The sequence below is a fragment of the Rhinopithecus roxellana genome, chromosome 1, assembly GCF_007565055.1.
Source record: "Rhinopithecus roxellana isolate Shanxi Qingling chromosome 1, ASM756505v1, whole genome shotgun sequence".
Lineage (NCBI taxonomy): Eukaryota > Metazoa > Chordata > Mammalia > Primates > Cercopithecidae > Rhinopithecus > Rhinopithecus roxellana.
This window is the reverse complement of record NC_044549.1, coordinates 194,743,319-194,759,416: the sequence shown is the minus strand read 5'-3', so window position 1 is coordinate 194,759,416 and position 16,098 is coordinate 194,743,319. Positions and strand designations below refer to the sequence as shown.

General features: G+C 37.3%; 1 protein-coding gene across 3 annotated transcripts in view; it reads right to left on the bottom strand.

Moving 5' to 3' along the window:
* CTNNB1 (catenin beta 1) overlaps window positions 1–16,098 on the bottom strand; it is a 40,960-nt gene that overhangs the window by 8,186 nt on the left and 16,676 nt on the right. For all 3 annotated transcript variants that reach the window (XM_010374294.2, XM_010374295.2, XM_010374296.2), the window contains exons 2-7: window positions 8,484–8,544; window positions 7,816–8,043; window positions 7,366–7,619; window positions 7,002–7,240; window positions 6,712–6,913; window positions 5,222–5,366 (exon numbers count right to left, since the gene is read on the bottom strand). In XM_010374294.2, coding sequence (XP_010372596.1) covers window positions 5,222–5,366; window positions 6,712–6,913; window positions 7,002–7,240; window positions 7,366–7,619; window positions 7,816–8,043; window positions 8,484–8,496 — 1,081 coding nt within the window. In that variant the 5' untranslated portion in view covers window positions 8,497–8,544. The remainder of the gene's footprint in view (window positions 1–5,221; window positions 5,367–6,711; window positions 6,914–7,001; window positions 7,241–7,365; window positions 7,620–7,815; window positions 8,044–8,483; window positions 8,545–16,098) is intronic.

Genomic DNA, 16,098 nt, shown 5'->3' with positions numbered 1-16,098 from the left:
ATGCCCACATACTAGATTAACTTCACCCATCCATCTTCAACTTAAACCACTTCTAAATGCAGTAAGAGATACTTTTCCTTGTCTCCTTCATCTTTTAGGTCTGTTTTATTTCCTCAGATGAGGTCTATTTGCTGTAATTCTTACAGTACCCTGCACTTCTCCTTCATAGTATAAGTTAGTCCATGTTCCCTACAAGACAAAGATCACCTCTATTGGGTTCCTTTTTCATAGTAGCTCCAGCTACTAACAGAATGATCTGCATAAGATTGATACTCAGGATGCTCAGTATTTGTGAAATGACTACCTTCTTTCCCCTCATTAAGACTTCATTCCTTCCCTTTACATAACTATTAACTCTAAGAGAATGGATTTTAACCCCAGATGTCCATCAGAATGGCCTATAGAGACTTTAAAACACACACATTCTGTTTCAGCAGTTCTAGGGTAAAAAAAGTCCCATGCAGATGACTCTGTGGCATCTCTACCTCCCCTTCCCTGCTGCCCTTACCCCTATATACTAAAAGGGAAACTTCCAAATCTCTAGCCTGCCTCTCTTGCATTCTCTAGTACCTTACATTTCCAGCTACCTACTGACCTTTTAGTCACTTTAAGTCAGCTTCGTTTTTTGTTGTTTTTTTTTTTTTTTTGAGATGGTGTCGCTTAGGCTGGAGTGCAGTGGCGCAATCTCGGCTCACTGCAAGCTCCGCCTCCCGGGTTCATGCCATTCTCCTGCCTCAGCCTCCCCAGTAGCTGGGACTACAGGTGCCCACCACCACGCCTGGCTAAACGGCTAATTTTTTGTATTTTTAGTAGAGACGAGGTTTCACCGTGTTAGCCAGGATGGTCTCGATCTGCTGACCTGGTGATCCACCTGCCTCGGCCTCCCAAAGGGCTGGGATTACAGGCGTGAGCCACCACGCCCGGCCTAAGTCAGCTTCTTAAATTATTATGTTCAAAAATTAAGGATGCCTTCTGAGGGTTCCATTTCTCTTCATGGTACCAATATTGTCCCCTCCACAAACCATTTTTGGTTGCTCCCTTAGCTCCTATATTATTACATTCTGTGATTCTTTCAGACATCTCAGACATTTGCCCTTAGCTAGTCAGTTCTAAAACCAAACTATTTCATTCCTAAAAGCCTATAACATCTCAGCAGTCTGTTCTACCTTTTGGTCATTCAAACTGTTAATCTACACAATGCTATTATTAATATTTTAAACACACCACTGTGATGCTCTGCTATTGATAGACAACCATCAAAAGTGTCTTGGCATCCTTTTAAGATAGTAGACAATACTTTAGTATAACCCCGAGGAACCGTTTAGAATTTGGATCCCACCTAGCCTTCCAAACTGACCAAAGGATTCTGTATCTATGGCTCCAAAGCTGGGATAAAGCATGAATAAACTCTATGAGTAGTAAACATCTTATAGGAACCTAGAAAGTCCTGCATGTTATAGCTCTGCTTACCTAACCTCAACCTCATACCAGGCCATCCACCTCATTACTTACTAAGTTCTGTTTACACAGAGCTTCTCTTCAGCACCTGGATCTCCACAATCTCTTTCCTTCTAAGGCAAGCTCGTCCAACCTCCAGCCCATGGGCCACGTGACCCAGGACAGCTCTGAATGTAGCCCAACACAAATTCGTAAACTTTCTTAAAACATTATGAGATTCTTTTGCAATTTTTTTTTGTTTTAGCTCATCAGCTATCATTAGTGTATTTGGTGTGTAGTCCAAGACAATTACTCCTCTTCCAATGTGGCCCAGGGGAGCCAAAAGACTGGATACCCCTGGTTCTAAGACATAGCACATGGTGTTCCTTTTCTCTACCTGGAAAACATTTAACCCTCACTTCTCATACAGACAAGAGAGAGGTTCCTTCTCATCCTGCAGTCCCACTTAACATCCCCTTTTCAAGGAGACCCTTTCCCTCTCATCTAATTAGACAATTACCCTCCTCATTAATTCTTATCACTATTTGCTGTTCACTTCTCCCCTAACACTCATTCTAATTTATGATCACATATTTTTAAATACTTCTGTCACCTTCACAAGACTATAAGAACAAGCACAGGGACCCTATCTGTTGTGTTACCCAATGTATACCACATGCCTATTCCATTTCTTAAAATACATTAGATGCTATGTTCAGAATAAACAAATGAATGTAAGAATAACCTGGAAGAACGTAAAGATTCCTAGGCTTCTGGTCCCATACAAGTCCAGCTATCTACAGACCTCCCTGTCACTTCAAATAAACACTATGAGATCTTGATATAAAAATTAACACTCCAGGGATTCTGACTAAATAAATCTCAAAATCTGTATTTTTAGCCTACATTACAGGTTACTGCTGGAACAGCTGACAGAATTTACATCCCCTCATTCTGTATGAACTCAGTCACATTTGTCTATCCCCAAGCCTATGGCTCCACTGCCAGCAGTTACCTGGAGCAATCATAACGTCTTTCTCTCTCATAAAATCCCAAGTAAAATTACTCTCAATTAAGTGGGAAAAATAAGTGTTGCCAGCCCTATACTTTACTCCCAACATTTCCTTCCATTAAATGCCTTTATATTTTTCCCTCTTTCAATACTGATTTGAAGCTTGCTTTGAAATTCTGGGTAAATGTTGTTAGGTGGGTTACTGAAAGGAGAAAAAATGCTAGGTAGCTAAAGAGTAACTATTTTCATGACACACACACACCCCAAGAGGCCCTAGTACAAACCATCTATTCTTCTCCCCAATTGCCAACATACACAAGATACAAAGTACCACATACAAGTTGCATCCTTAAAAATACTCAGAATAGAAAAAAATTGTTTCTCATACTTAGATGATATCTACTCACTGAGAATACAGAATATCAGGGCAAAACACTGGTCATAATCATCAGGCAAGAGAAAGAAAATGCATACAAATAGGAAGTCTGTTTGCAAACAATATGATTCTATACCTAGAAAACCCCATAATTTCTGCCCAAAAGCTCCTTGATCCAATAAACTTCAGCAAAGTTTCAGGATATAAAAATCAATGTACAGAAGTCAGAAACATTTCTATACACTAACAACATCCAAGCTGCAAGCCAAATCAAGAATGCAATCCCATTTACAAAAGCCACAAAAAGAATAAAATACCTAGGAATACAGCTAAACAGGGAGGTGAAAGATCTCTACAGTAAGAATTACAAAACTCTGCTCAAAGAAATCAGAGATGACACCAACAAATGAAAAGACATTCTATTTCATGGATAGGAAGAATCAATATTGTTAAAATGGCCATACTGCTCAAAGCAATTCACAGATTCAATGCTATTCCTATCAAACTACCAATGGCATTCTTCACAGAATTAAAAAATATATATATATATTTAAAAATTCACATGAACCCAAAAAAGAGCCTAAACAGCCAAGGCAATCCTAGGCTATAAGAACAAAACTGGAGGAATCACTTTACCCAACTTCAAGCTGTACTGTTAATACAAGGTTACAGTCACAGCATGGTACTGGTATAAAAACAGACACACAGACCAATAGAACAGAATAGTGAGCTCAGAAATAAGGCTGCACACCTAAGAAGTCAACAAAAACAAGCAATGGGGAAATGACTCCCTATTCAATAAATGGTGCTGAGATAACTGGCTAGCCATATCCAAGATTGAAACTGCACCCCATCCTTACATGATGTACAAAAATCAACTCAAAATGGATTAAAGACTTAAATATAAAACTTAAAACTGTAAAAACTCTGCAAGATAACCTAAGAAATACCATTCGGGACATAAGACCTGTCAAAGATTTCATGACGAAGATGCCAAGAGAAACTGCAACAAAAACAAAAACTGACAAATGGGACAGTATAAAAAGCTTCTGCACAGCAAAAGAAATCAACAGAGTAAACAGACAACCTACAGAATGGGAGAAAGTATTGGCAAACTATGCATCTGACAAAAGTCTAATATCCAGAGTTTATAATAAACTTAAATTAACAAGCAAAAAACAAACAACTCCATTAAAAAGTGGGCAAAGGACATGAACACTTTTCAAAAGAAGACCTACAAGTGGCCAAGAATCATATGAAGAAAAGCTCAACATCATTGATCATTAGAGAAATGCAAATCAAAGCCACAATGAGATACCGTCTCACACCAGTCAGAATGGCTACTAATAAAAAGTCAAAAAATGACAGATGCTGGTGAGGTTGCTGAGAAAAGAGAATGCTTATACCCTGCTGGTGGGAAAGTAAATTAGTTCAGCCATTGTGGAAAGCAATTTGGTGATTTCTCAAAATACTCAAGACACAGTTACCATTCAACCCAGCAATCCTATTACTAGGTATATGCCCAAAGAAAAAGAAATCTTCTGCCATAAAGACACATGCATGCATATGTTCACTGCAGCATTATTCACAACAGCAAAGATACAGAATTAACCTAAATGCCCATCAATGGTAGACTGGATAAAGAAAACGTGGTACATATATACTATGGAATACTATACAGACATAAAAAAAGACCAAGATGTCTTCCACAGCAACACGGATGGAGCTGGAGGCCATTATGCTAAGCAAACTAACACAGGAACAGAAAACCAAATACCACATGTTCTCACTTATAAATGGGAGGTAAACACTGAGTACACCTGGGCATAAAGAAGGGAACAACAGACACTGGGGCCTACTTAAGGGTGGGAGGTAAAGAACTGAAAAAGTACCTATTGGGTACAATACTTACTGCCTGAGTGACAAAATAATCTGCACACCAAACCCCTGTGACATGCAATTTACCTATATAACAAGCCTGCACATTACCCCGTACCTAAAAGTTAAAACAAAACAAAAAAACTGCTCATGAGCATCTACTAATAAAGCAATCACTTTATTACATAAAACCTGTACTATATTAGAATTTGTCATTTCTCCTATAAATTCACAGGTCTGTTAGCAAATCTTAGGTTTACTCAAAACTGAAATTACAAATTTCATTAAGCAAAATATATGCCATCATTTTTGATGGATAGTAAGAACTCTACCTAAACTAGCCTTAAATATTTAGCTACAATCCAGATGACAGGTACTTTGAATGTAATCTTGGCTGCAAAATGAATAGGACCATCTATTTTCAGTCATTAAAGTTCTACCACCTTTTCCTAAGAAAAGTAATCTAATTAGAACTGCAGATGCTGTACACAAGACTCAGAATAGATACATATACTTACCAGCTTCTACAATAGCTGGCTTATTACTAGAGCAGACGGATAGCACCTTCAGCACTCTGCTTGTGGTCCACAGTAGTTTCTCATAAGTATAGGTCCTCATTATATTTACTAAAGCTTGGGGTCCACCACTAGCCAGTATGATCAGCTAGAAAGATATACACATATCTTGTTAGTCATGGAATCTTGATCACATGTCTGAGAAGAGCCATATTACCAACATATTTTATTATACAAGAATTTCAGCCAGCTTGTCATTGGACCTAAATGTATTCCTGGACCCCATCACTCAGACCCCCATCCTGGGGCCCTATCCAACTTGTCCTTTTAAAGCATTCCACTCAAATTCAGACATCCCAGTCCTCCCAAGAATGTATCAGTTTTGGCCCAATTTCCTTCTTCCCACACTGATCACAGCAGAAGAAAAAAATTTAGAAACCATGTTGGTAGGCAAGATTAATGCCCTAAGATGAAAGTTGTATCAAAACTGATTCACTGAAAATTTGAACCAGAAATGGCACTTAAAACTCCTTATCACTTGGCCCTTTAATTTTCCTAATTGTATCCACCTTAAAAAGAGATACCATAAAATGATCATTCACTCCTGTCCTTTCATTCCCTGTGTATCTTCCCTTTCAACACTGCCCCAATTTTCTAAAAACAAATTTCATCATTTCATGCTTCTGCTGAAATTTCCCATTGTGCTTTTAAACATGCTGTACAAAGCCCTATGAGATCTGCTGAGTCTATCTCAATAGCCTCACCTCAAACCTTTCTTCCTCTTTACTGTTAGTATTTCTTAAATTCCCAAAACTTTCCATCTCCTTCCTTCGTTTCAAAAATGCTGTTTCTCACCTAACCTTCACCTAGTGAATCCCTTCTCATCCTTGAACACTGAACTCAACTATCACTTCCTCCAAGAGGTACCTCCTTGAACCCTCAAAGAGTCTGTTTCACTTGTGTTATGTGTTCTCATAGCCCCACTTCTTCCCACTACATGAATTAAATATTAGGTTATTATTCCCAACGTCTACATCCCACCTAAGAACAAAAGTGTGAAGAGAAGCTTGCCTACGATATCCCTACTACTTCGCATAGTGCTTTACATATGGAAACTCAAATATTTAAAAGAAGCAGAAATGAACTGGGCTGCACAGCAGGAGGTAAGTGGCAGGTGAGCGAGCATTATCTGGCTTGAGCTCTACCTCCTGTCAGATCAACTGCAGCATGAGAGCCTCATAGGAGCGGAAACCCTAGTGTGTACTGCACATGCGAGGGATCTAGGCTGCACGCTCCCTATGAGAATCTAATGCCTGACTATCTGAGGTGGAACAGTGTCATCCAGAAAGCATTCCCACAACCCATTCATGGAAAAACTGTTTTCCACGAAACTGATCCCTGGTGCCAAAAAGGTTAGGAACACTGCATGGAATGACATGACACTGGAAGTGTCCGATGCTCCATGAAAACCACATAAAGAACAATTCTCTTACCTTGCTTTCTTGGTTGCCATATGCTAAAATTTGAAGGCAGTCTGTCGTAATAGCCAAGAATTTAACGTTTGTTTTGTTGAGCAAGGCAACCATTTTCTGCAGCCCGCCAGCTAAACGCACTGCCATTTTAGCTCCTTCTTGATGTAATAAAAGGTTGTGGAGAGTTGTAATGGCATAAAACAACACAGAATCCACTGGTGAACTGGGAAGAAGAAAAAAGCCTAATCAGAAATACTGTGACTATACTCTTTTACTTTTTAGCTTCAAGCATTCTGACAATGTTTTCTTACCCAAGCATTTTCACCAGGGCAGGAATGCCTCCAGACTTAAAGATGGCCAGCAAGCCCTCCCGATGATGGGAAAGGTTATGCAAGGTCCCAGCGGTACAACGAGCTGTTTCTACATCATTTGTATTCTGCATGGTACGTACAATAGCAGACACCATCTGAGGAGAACGCATGATAGCGTGTCTGGAAGCTTCCTTTTTAGAAAGCTGATGGACCATAACTGCAGCCTTATTAACCACCACCTGTAATACAGGAATTAGAAACATCGTTAGTTTTCAAGTCCTGGTATTGGGTAGACATTCTGAACCTACTCCCCTTGAGCATTTACTTCAAAGCAGACTAAAAAGTTAGCCATGTCATTGCTCACCTGGTCCTCATCATTTAGCAGTTTTGTCAGTTCAGGGATTGCACGTGTGGCAAGTTCTGCATCATCTTGATAGTTAATCAAGTTTACAACTGCATGTTTCAGCATCTGTGATGGTTCAGCCAAACGCTGGACATTAGTGGGATGAGCAGCATCAAACTGTGTAGATGGGATCTGCATGCCCTCATCTAATGTCTCAGGGAACATAGCAGCTCGTACCCTCTGAGCTCGAGTCATTGCATACTGTCCATCAATATCTGGAAAAGGTTAATCAACACTCACTATCCACAGTTCAGCATTTACCTAAGTATTTGCTATCCTAAATGGTAAAAGTGACATTGCTATTACTCTCTTTTCTTCACCACAACATTTTACTTAAACTATTATACACTAACTTTTTAGTTCTCAAAACTGCATTCTGACTTTCAGTAAGGCAATGAAAAATACTCTTACCAGCTACTTGTTCTTGAGTGAAGGACTGAGAAAATCCCTGTTCCCACTCATACAGGACTTGGGAGGTATCCACATCCTCTTCCTCAGGATTGCCTTTACCACTCAGAGAAGGAGCTGTGGTAGTGGCACCAGAATGGATTCCAGAGTCCAGGTAAGACTGTTGCTGCCAGTGACTAACAGCCGCTTTTCTGTCTGGTTCCATGGCCATGTCCAACTCCATCAAATCAGCTATAAATATGAAACAGTATTAGCATTAGTAGATTGGAAATGTTACTTTAATTAAAAAAAAAATCTGTGATATGACCCATTGAAATATTTTTAGAAATAAAGTCAAATCTGAAAGACAGCCAAGAAAAGCAGAATGATAGCCAGGGTTAGCTCAGTGATGAAATACCTAATCCCTTAGGGAACCACCTAACAGTTACTCACTGAATCAGTGGAAGAATGGTACTGCATCCAGGCTCCAGAAGCAGTCATCCAGACTAGATTCCTGCTGGTGGCTTGTTTGCTATTTCACCAAGCCATTAGGAGGAGTGAGCAGAAAATGGAGCAAAAGGTAGCCTGACAAGTAAGCAGGGAGAGAGGAAAGCAGGGGGATCTCAGCCAGACTGGCTTAATGGCAACGAAGCAGAGCCCCAATTCAGTAACTAAAGATTCATAACACAAACCTTGAGTAGCCATTGTCCACGCTGGATTTTCAAAACAGTTGTATGGTATACTTCAAATACCCTAAAAAAAGTTAATCAAAAGTCATTAGGATTTAAATTTAGCTTGATTAATACTCCTAAGTCACTGGGATGCCTGTTAAATGTCACTATTACACCCACAAAAAAAACCCCATATCCTCTTTTACCAGGTTATTTAGTGAAACACAGACCTCATGGTCTCCTCCAGACACCTCAACCACAGCTCCATCACTGCTGAACTTCAGTGAAAATTCCTCCTTACCAAATACATCTTTTTATTAATAGTAGAAATATAAATTACAGATAATCAGGATGGTGATGAGAAAGCAAAGAGTTGTAATAATAAAAGCCAGGGAGGGGAAAACACTATTCAAAAATGAGCTGCTCTCTGAATTCCAAAAGGTCTCTCGTTTTTTTAACCTTTCATGAAAAAATTCACAGATCCTCTTTGGATAACAGAGGTACATGGGATTTTAAAAACTCCACATTTTCATTAACAAGTTAGTTGTTTTCTGATATAATACAGGGCCATCAAAAATTATTTTTCATAAAGCAAATTTTGGTGTCAGAATAGCGAATTTTAGATTTTTTAGTACAAAGAAAAATTACTTTTCAAATGAAAGTCTACAACACAAAAGCACCTTTTTTCTAAGTTCAAATTTATAGCAATGATTTATTATAAATACAAATATTACCAATATGGATACATATTATTTTGATCAATATTTTAAAAATTAATATCATATACAAATCTTAGCATCTCATTTATGTCTGTATTTGGCTTTATTGTGCAATATTCAGAAAAAAACACTGCATCACACAGGGAACTACCTGCAAATTTGAACAGTTCATGGCCTCTAGGTATTTCTAATAACAAAATTTCCTTTATTACAAAATCTGTGCCAAACAAGTTCATCTGGAACTATAAATAACATATTGGGTATGGAAAGATATGGATTAAATATTTAAGTGTGAACTATGTTTTCTTTCGAGACAAGAGTTTCAGTCTATTGCCAAACCAGGCTGGAGTGCAGAGGTGCACACTCAGCTCACTGCAACCTCCGCCTTCCAGGTTCAAGTGATTTTACCATCTCAGATGTAAGCCAACGCCTGGCCTTAGTTTCTACCTTTTGACTGTCTTTAAAAGAGTGGTTATTTAACTACTTCACCACCTTTCTGAAAAATTGGTTCCCCACTCCAGCCTCCAACGTATTTCTGCAAAAGGAGACTCAAAACATGTTCTACACTGAGCTTCTCCTTTGGCCAATGTCAAGAGACTCAGAAACCAACTGGTCATGTCTATAGACTATATAGCTATTTAAGAAGTGCTTTGATACATCTGGCTTCCAGGAACATTTTTTTTATAGTACTGTTTTTCTTTGTTGTTGATGCAAAGGCAAAACATTTACGCATATTACTGGGTAAACTCTGTGTGGGCTGACCTAGTAACTTGACCGCAATTTATAACGATTTCATTTTTATAATGGAAAAAAACATATTCATGTTCCAAATTTACAACAGCCATTTGTACACTAGGACTTCCCAACATTACATATATATTTTTTAGCTTTTAAAATTTATGCAACATAAATAAAAATTCATCTTGCTCTTCACCGCAACCCTATGAGGTGAAGGAGGGTAAAAATCTATCGGCAGTTAGAGAAGTAAAAACAAAGAGTAGAAATGGGGATCTAATTAGGTAACAGCATAGACTCACTCACCTTGTACCTGCTCTGGAGGCAGATCCAAATATGCCAAAAATCTGAGCATTAACCACTAAAGAAATCAAATAGACTGCCCAGCAAGAACTAGGGCAGAACACTGCTCCAGAAAGGAAAAGGAAAGCCTTCCTCTTTCTTTTTCTGGCCTGAGCCTTACAAGCTAAGGACTGGCTCTCCTCCACCACACCCTGCCAACCATTAAGGGCCCAATTCTAGTGCTCCCAATTAGCCAAAACTTACCAATCACTTCAGGAAAATTTTTTTTAAACCAACAAAAAAACTGACTCCATAGAAACTGAGATAAAATTTAAAACTAGCGGTAGGGTGAAGAGAGAAACAGAACACTTCAATTTAGTATCTCCGTAAAAGACTGGAGAGAACAAATAAAAACAAAAAGTTGAATAGAAACTAAAATTGAGAAAACTTCCTAGAGTACAAAAAAATGACAAAGACAAAAAATACAAAAGAAGAAATCACGATCCATTCAGGAGATCAAAGGTCCAACTAGTAGGCATTTCAGAAAGAATTATGAAGAAACAAAAATGACAAAATCCACTAAGTACCAATCAAGAGGGAGGAGGGCTTAAAAATTATGAAGTACAATCATGCACTGCATAATGACATTTCAGTCAAGATGGACTACATACGCTACAGTGGCCCCATAAGATTATAATTCTGTGTTTTTACTGGATCTTTTCTATGTTTAGGTAAACAAGCCAGGCGAAGTGGCTTATAATTCTAACACTCCGGGAGGCGGGTGGATTGCTGCAGCACAAGGGTTCCAAGACCAGCCTGGACAACACAGCAAAATTCCATCTCTACAAAAAAATTTTAAAAATTAGCCAGGTGTGGTAGTATGTGCCTATAGTCCTAGACACTGGGGAGGCTGAGGCAAGGAGGATCAGAGTTCAAGGTTATAGTAAGCTATGATCACACCACTGCATCCAGCCTGGGCAACAGAGCAAGACCCTGTCTCTTAAAAGAATAAAGGGGGAAAAAAAAAGGATACACAAATACCACTGTTTCAACTGCCTACAGTAACATGCTATACAGCTTTATACCTAGGAGCAACAATGCTGCAGTACACTATGCCATCTAGGTTTGTATAAGTACTACACTAAATGTTTCAAGACACAGGTTATCATTAAACTACAGACTACATTAGAATGCTGTGTTTTCTGACAGCTTTATCACCACCAAGTGATGTTTTGACAAAGGGGGAGCTGGCCAACTTCTCATGTATTTTCCATGCAGTCTAATGCATCCATGCATTTTTCTGGCAATATGAACATAATACTCTTTCCAACTACAAACTTTATAAAGGATACTTCAAAATTCACCGTGCTATTTCTGATTTTACCCTATAAATGTCTTCAGTCAAAGTCAAGGGGAGAAGTCTTGCCACAAATAATATACAATAGATTTCACACTAAAGTTATTTTTCGTTTTCCCATCAGGACAGAATTATCTTAATTACCTTAGTTTTCAGGAAGTTTGAGTATTATTAACTACGGGTAAATATGCTACATAAAAATATAAAGCAGATACATTTTAAAATCACAGTTTTATACTAGCAATTCATAGTTCACTTTTCCAATAATCAAGATCCAAAGAATTATTCCCTGTTTTAAAGTTAGAAAGTGCTACTCTATTTCATAAGCAAGATAAACTTTTGATGTATCTTCAAGGATTTTTAAAAAGTTCATAGTAAAATCTGCAAATCTAAAAATACATGCATATGCATTTTCATTAACCGTCACCAGTAATACTTTGCCATCTAGAAAATGTATGCAGTTTCCTCAACTCTTCCTATTTTAGCACATTTCACGCAACACTAATATTTTAAGTTACAACTCACTCCAGGTTCCTTTCTGCTTTCTTCTTTCACAGCTTTCTTTGGTGTGTGTGTGTGTGTGTGCCTGTGTGTGTGTGTTCTCGAGGTGTCTTGTCATCCTAGAATGGTCAATACGCATGAAACATCACACGACCCTTCGTCCTCCAAACACAAAAATGTATGCCTTTGGTACTGTCTTTAAATAGGTACACAAATGGCTATTAGAAGTATGAAATCTTGTCAGGTAGGAAACAGAAGGTAAATGGAAAAAAAAAGAAATATGGAATCTCTTTATGGCTGGGAAAAATTAGTATGTTTCCAGAATGAGCTCTTCTTTTCTTCTTAACTGTCTTCCTTCCTCAGCCATAAAGTAATATATGCCTAGTATAAATTAGTATTTTTATTTATCATCTCCATCATGACTCCACTACACAGTAAATGATGACATTTTGGTATATTTGGAATGATATTAAACTCTCACTGCTATGTATTTTTTAAAATAAAAATATAAAATCCCTTGTGAAGACTATTATAAAATATTATCATCTGGATTGTATTGTATGTCTATACTATAAGCCACCTCCTCCATTCTTAGCTTGTTCTTCCCCATTTTGTCTATTATTCCAACAATGCCTCAATAAACACCTTGCATATAAATAATTCTCTTAATTTCCTATATCACCAGAAGTTCTAGAAATAGTATTACTGAGTTAAAGGGTAAGAATTTTAAGTCCTTTCATGCATAGCTCCAAAATACTGACAGATCATAAACTGACATAATTTTCACAGAACGTACTGAACATGTTGCCATCTTACCAAGGGCTTGCCAGTATCAGCTGTTATCTGACACAACTTTTAATAGATACGTTCACACATCTAACATATATACCATCACCCACCCATCCCACAAGGTTTTAAATTCCAATAAGTTTATATGCTTATTTATTTGCTACGTATAATGTAGCCTTTTGGCTTGCCAGATTTTTGATGTCACTGTCATCCTTTTATATTTTTGTGAAGTACTTGTATATATTATACATAAAAAGCCCCTTGAATAGTCATTGATATAGCACATTTAGGCCAACTGGATGTCTTAGAATATAATTTTACTGTTTAAAATCATTAGATTATGGTAACATCCTTTGCATGTGTGATTTATTGTTAGTGTCACCAATGAGTAACTCCACACAGCATCTTTGATCGGTAACATCCTAAAATAAATAGTACTGGTACTCCGGGGAGGAAAAAAAAGACAATGTTTTAAAACAATCTTTCACTATATCTCCAAGAACAAATTATCACAAAAAGCAGATTGTTTTTCTCTAACTTATATTAACATAAGCAGCCAAAAAGACTAATATGTTAAAGCACAGCTATCTCCTTTAAGATACATCCTGAATAGGCTTTACCTCACAGGCACATTTTCTAAGTAATTTTCACAAAACATACTGAATTTCCAAAATATAATTTTATACCAATTAAGTTAAAAAACAAAACAATGCTTCATATAGTTTATGAAGTAAAAGTATGCAAAGAATATACACTAGCTTCTTAATAGTGGGCTACCAATACAGCAGGCCTGGGAGCAGCAAAGGGAATAGGATGGAAAAAAGTATTAAAGACAGCTGCAATTCAGCCAGGTGTGGTGGCTCACACCTGTAATCCCAACACTTTGGGAGGCCAAGGCAGATGGATTGCTTGAGTCCAGGAGTTCAAGACCAGCCTGGGCAACATGGTGAAACCCTGTCTCTACTAAAAATACTAATTTCATTTTTTAAACTTATTTTTAAAATGGCTGGGTGTGGTGGCACATGCCCCTGTAGTCCCAGCTACTTGGGAGGCTGAGGTGGGAGAATCATCTGAGCCCAGTGTCCTGAGACATTTTTATACCCCTTTTATGTGGATTTTATAGTCTGATAAGGCTGAACAGAAAACAACTCTTAGTTTAACTGAATTTTTAATAAAAGTGGCCACAATGACATACTAAAACTATTTTCCTATACACAAATAGGACAGAGATTTCATTCATAACAGTAAAATGAAATACATACAACAGTACATGGGAAGATATGTCTTGTTCTTGATTTAAGAAGAACTATAAGAAGGAACCAGTTACATCACATTTATAACGTTATCACTAAGATAACATTATAAATCAACAACCACAGCAATTCAAGTATTGTATTATTAGGAAAGAAATGGGTAAGAGACTGTAGTAGGCAGAAAAACACCCAGATATAATGTGGTAATTTCATAAATGAAGAAGGTAATATTTCAATTAGTGGATTACTTGATTAAAAGTATTAGGAGAAATGGGCTTGTCACTCCAACTATCATTTTTTCATCCTTATTATATTCACCAAATATTTACATGTAAAAAATAGAACAATGAGATAAAATATGGGTATATATTAAGACTAAAACCATGCCCAATCGATGAACTGATTAAGCATGAGTTGAAATTGAAACCAAAAAGGGAAACATGAGATAATCTGTGTGTGTATGTAGTTTTTAAAATTTGAGCAACAAATCACGTTTGAAGTAATTCAAAAAATGACATACTAGAACATGTGTAACATAAAGGCTAATATCCACAGTACACGAAAAACTGGGAACAAGTCAAAAAGAAGAAAGAATTATACTGCAGGGAAAGAGCAAGAAACAACATTGCAAAGGAAAAACCTAAAGTGAGCAATGAATATATACAAAGGATGTTTAAACCCATTTACACTTTTTGCTTCTCAGATTGGCAATGATTGAAAAGATTGATTAGTATCTACTGCCAATAAGGATATGGTGAAACTAGCAGAAACTTTTGATAGTAAGCTGGCACTATCCATTAAACATCAGTGTAACTACCCTTTGACTTAAAAATTCAATTTTTATAACAGAAATGTATTCTGTGGCAATACTGTCAGAAGCATGCCAAGTGAAGCATTCATAGAGAAAAAGATGAAATTATTCAAATGTCCATCCACAGGGGATGGAATAATAATAATTTATCAATTAAATGGAATATATATTCACCCACTGAACAAATTTTAAACACCCTTTATGTTACTGGTATTACAGTAATAAGAGACTCAAGGTCATAAATACAGTGAAGCTTATATTCTACTGTTAGGGAATTAAGCAATTAAAAAAAGAAAATTTAGAGTGAGAAATGCTAATAAACAAGTTTATAAGGTAGAAGGTATGCTACTCTAGCGGGTGGTCAGGGAAGGCCTGTGAGGAAGAGACATTTCATCAGAGGAGCAGCAGCTGGCCATGTAAAGATGGGGCAGAACACTCCAGGCAGAGAACAAGTGAAAAGGAAGGAATGAGCTTAATGTGGTAAAGGTATCGAAAGGTCACCAGTGTAACTAGAAGGCAGGGAACCATGAAGAGACAGAGATGAGAATCAGATCAGTAAGGATGTAAAATAAAATCCAAAGTGTACTGGGAAGCCAGTGAAGCAATGTGATGTATGATTTAGACTTTCTAAAATTCACTCCAGCAGCTATAAAGGGGAAAAAAGACAGTTAAGGGGCAACAGCAAAGCAGAAAGACCATTTAGGAGATTACTGCAGTTGTCCAGGTGACAGGAGGGGGATGGTGGAATACCATACAGTCATTAAAGAGAATGAAAAAGGTACACATTAAAAAAAATGTAACATATATCAAGTATGCAAGGCATCTTTTTTACATATATGATTGTATACATCTGCAGAACCAAGTATATTAGAAATATTTGTCCGAGAAGGTTAGCCTACATAATTGAACCCTATATAGGTTAGCCAAATACTGAAATATAACGTTAAGGAAATGTTTCTAAGCATAAAAGCTAGGTGGCCTATGAAATGGACCTTGTACAAAAAGAAATGTGGCAACCACTCAGTCAACCATCTTGCCTCAAGGCAAAAACAAATTGCTAAAAATAAAAAAAGTGATAACCAATGTTTTCTAAAGCAAAGAAATAGTACTGCAAATTTTTCCATATTTAAGCAAATGTCACTTTACATGTATCAACAAATTTTCTATTTTAGTAATTTAATAAATATTT